The sequence below is a fragment of the Etheostoma spectabile genome, chromosome 21 (assembly GCF_008692095.1).
Source record: "Etheostoma spectabile isolate EspeVRDwgs_2016 chromosome 21, UIUC_Espe_1.0, whole genome shotgun sequence".
NCBI lineage: Eukaryota > Metazoa > Chordata > Actinopteri > Perciformes > Percidae > Etheostoma > Etheostoma spectabile.
Window position 1 is genome coordinate 20,668,081 of NC_045753.1, and position 1,896 is coordinate 20,669,976.

A 1,896-nucleotide genomic window follows, 5' to 3' on the forward strand; every position below is an offset into this window, starting at 1 on the left:
TTTCATGTATATTGTATGTATGTATATTTTTTTCCTATGTGCTGCTATAACGCCGTAACTTCCCATTTTTTGGGATCAAGAAATATCTATCTATCTATCTATCTATCTATATTACAATATCCAAAATCTGAAGATATAATCTAGTCATATATAGATATAATATTGATATGTTGCCCAGCCCTAGCCTTAACACCAACACTCAACAACTCACACTAAATCAATCTTGATTGATAAGTACAGGTAAGACGGAATTGATTTTGGGATAAACTGTTCCTTTAAAGGTCTAGTCCAGTAAATAATTATTGCACTTCCATAAAGCTGGGGGACAAATGACATGAATATTGATATTTTTTATAACCCATGCTATTGGAGTATATTTAATGATCAAGATAAACCAAACAGGTCCTGACCTTGCTCAGGTTTTGCCACCTCTCTGTGACTGGAGTGTTAGGAGTGGATTTGAACTCCAGGTTAGGCGAGGCAGGTGCGTAGTACAGGGTTTGTGGCAACATGCCCGAGTCATCGTGAGGTCGAATGTCAACTCTTCCCACTGGTGTATGAGGTCGTGACCCCAGCTGACCTCTTGAGGTCAAAGAACCCGAACGCATCTGAGTGGGTGGTGGTGTGTTTTGGTCAGGAAGAGAGTCTTCTTCTTGGTGTGGACCACAGGCTCTTCTGTTAAACTCAGAAGGGCTGGGTGTTCTGTTTGAAGAGAAAACAGAACAGAAATGCCAAAGCTGATCATGTCTTTCGTCGAGTAAACCACTGGGATTTAAATATGTGCCATTCACACGCACAGAGTTGGCAACCTGCTCTTTCTCTGACGCACACTCCGCCTCCCCCTCTGCTCTGAGTGCGATGTCCCCATCCTGAGATGACTCGGTTCGCTCAGAGTCCTGTTGATGTGCCTGTGTCTTTGGGAAGGACCCCCCTCCCCATCAGAGGGGGGTTTAGGGAAGTCCACCGATTCACTGCTGCCACCCATTTGTGTGAAATCCTGGTAACTTGAGCAACGCCTGAAATGATCAGAGATGCAGCATGAAAAAGGTCCAATCATGAAACATGTTTGGTTTTCACTGCATAACTCCTTTTGGACACAGTGAAATGTGCTGTACCTGTTCAGGGAGCAGTTTGGCTCCATTGCAGCAGACTGACTGAGGGCTCGGACCCAACCCAACATGTCCTCCTGAGTGTCAGCACTGAAGAAATAAGAACGCATTCCCTGGTGTACCACCTAGATTTACAGAAAGCATTCACAATGTTATTATTCCCCTCATAAAGGATCCTTTGGTTAAAGTGAAGGTAATGAATTAGATAAAACTGATTGACCAAAATACTGAAAGCCCAAATAGAAATTTTACTTAAACTTTTGGCTACTTGGATGCATACTGAGAGACGATGGAGTAAGAATAGTTCCTGTAGAAGAGCCTCTTTTGATGATTAACACCAGCAGCTCTAAAAGGCAAGACCTCAAATCAAATGCCAACAAGTTATTCGTTGATACCTTGAAGGTGAACTTTCTGTTCTTGCATTCCCGCGGCGTGCAGAACAGGATTTTGTAGCTCGGCAGTGGGATGCTACCCAGCACAGATTCTTCTCTACTGTCTAGCGGGGGACAGAAAGGAAGTGAATGAAAAAAGAGATGCATTGTTGTACAGTCAGAGGACATTAAAGCGTTTCATTCTAGACAAAAGGCTGGGCTACAAGCGGTGTACCTTTATAGTAAAACAGACAGAAGTTGGAGAGGACAAACCATCTTCTCTTCCATAGTTTCAAACCAGAGCTGTCCTGCAGAATGGAGATTCGTTAGGGGTTGCTCTTTTGCTTAACTCACTCTTCTACATGCAATGTTGAAGTTACAAATTGTTAAGCACACCATGTTTGGAACATTACTTT

At 43.0% G+C, this 1,896-nt stretch overlaps 1 protein-coding gene across 2 annotated transcripts in view; it reads right to left on the reverse strand.

Moving 5' to 3' along the window:
* plekha4 (pleckstrin homology domain containing A4) overlaps positions 1-1,896 on the reverse strand; it is a gene marked incomplete in the record, with an annotated part of 15,835 nt that overhangs the window by 9,970 nt on the left and 3,969 nt on the right. For both annotated transcript variants that reach the window (XM_032501938.1, XM_032501939.1), the window contains 5 exon segments: positions 411-702; positions 810-1,016; positions 1,116-1,234; positions 1,505-1,605; positions 1,716-1,788. In XM_032501938.1, the coding sequence (XP_032357829.1) occupies positions 411-702; positions 810-1,016; positions 1,116-1,234; positions 1,505-1,605; positions 1,716-1,788 (792 nt within the window).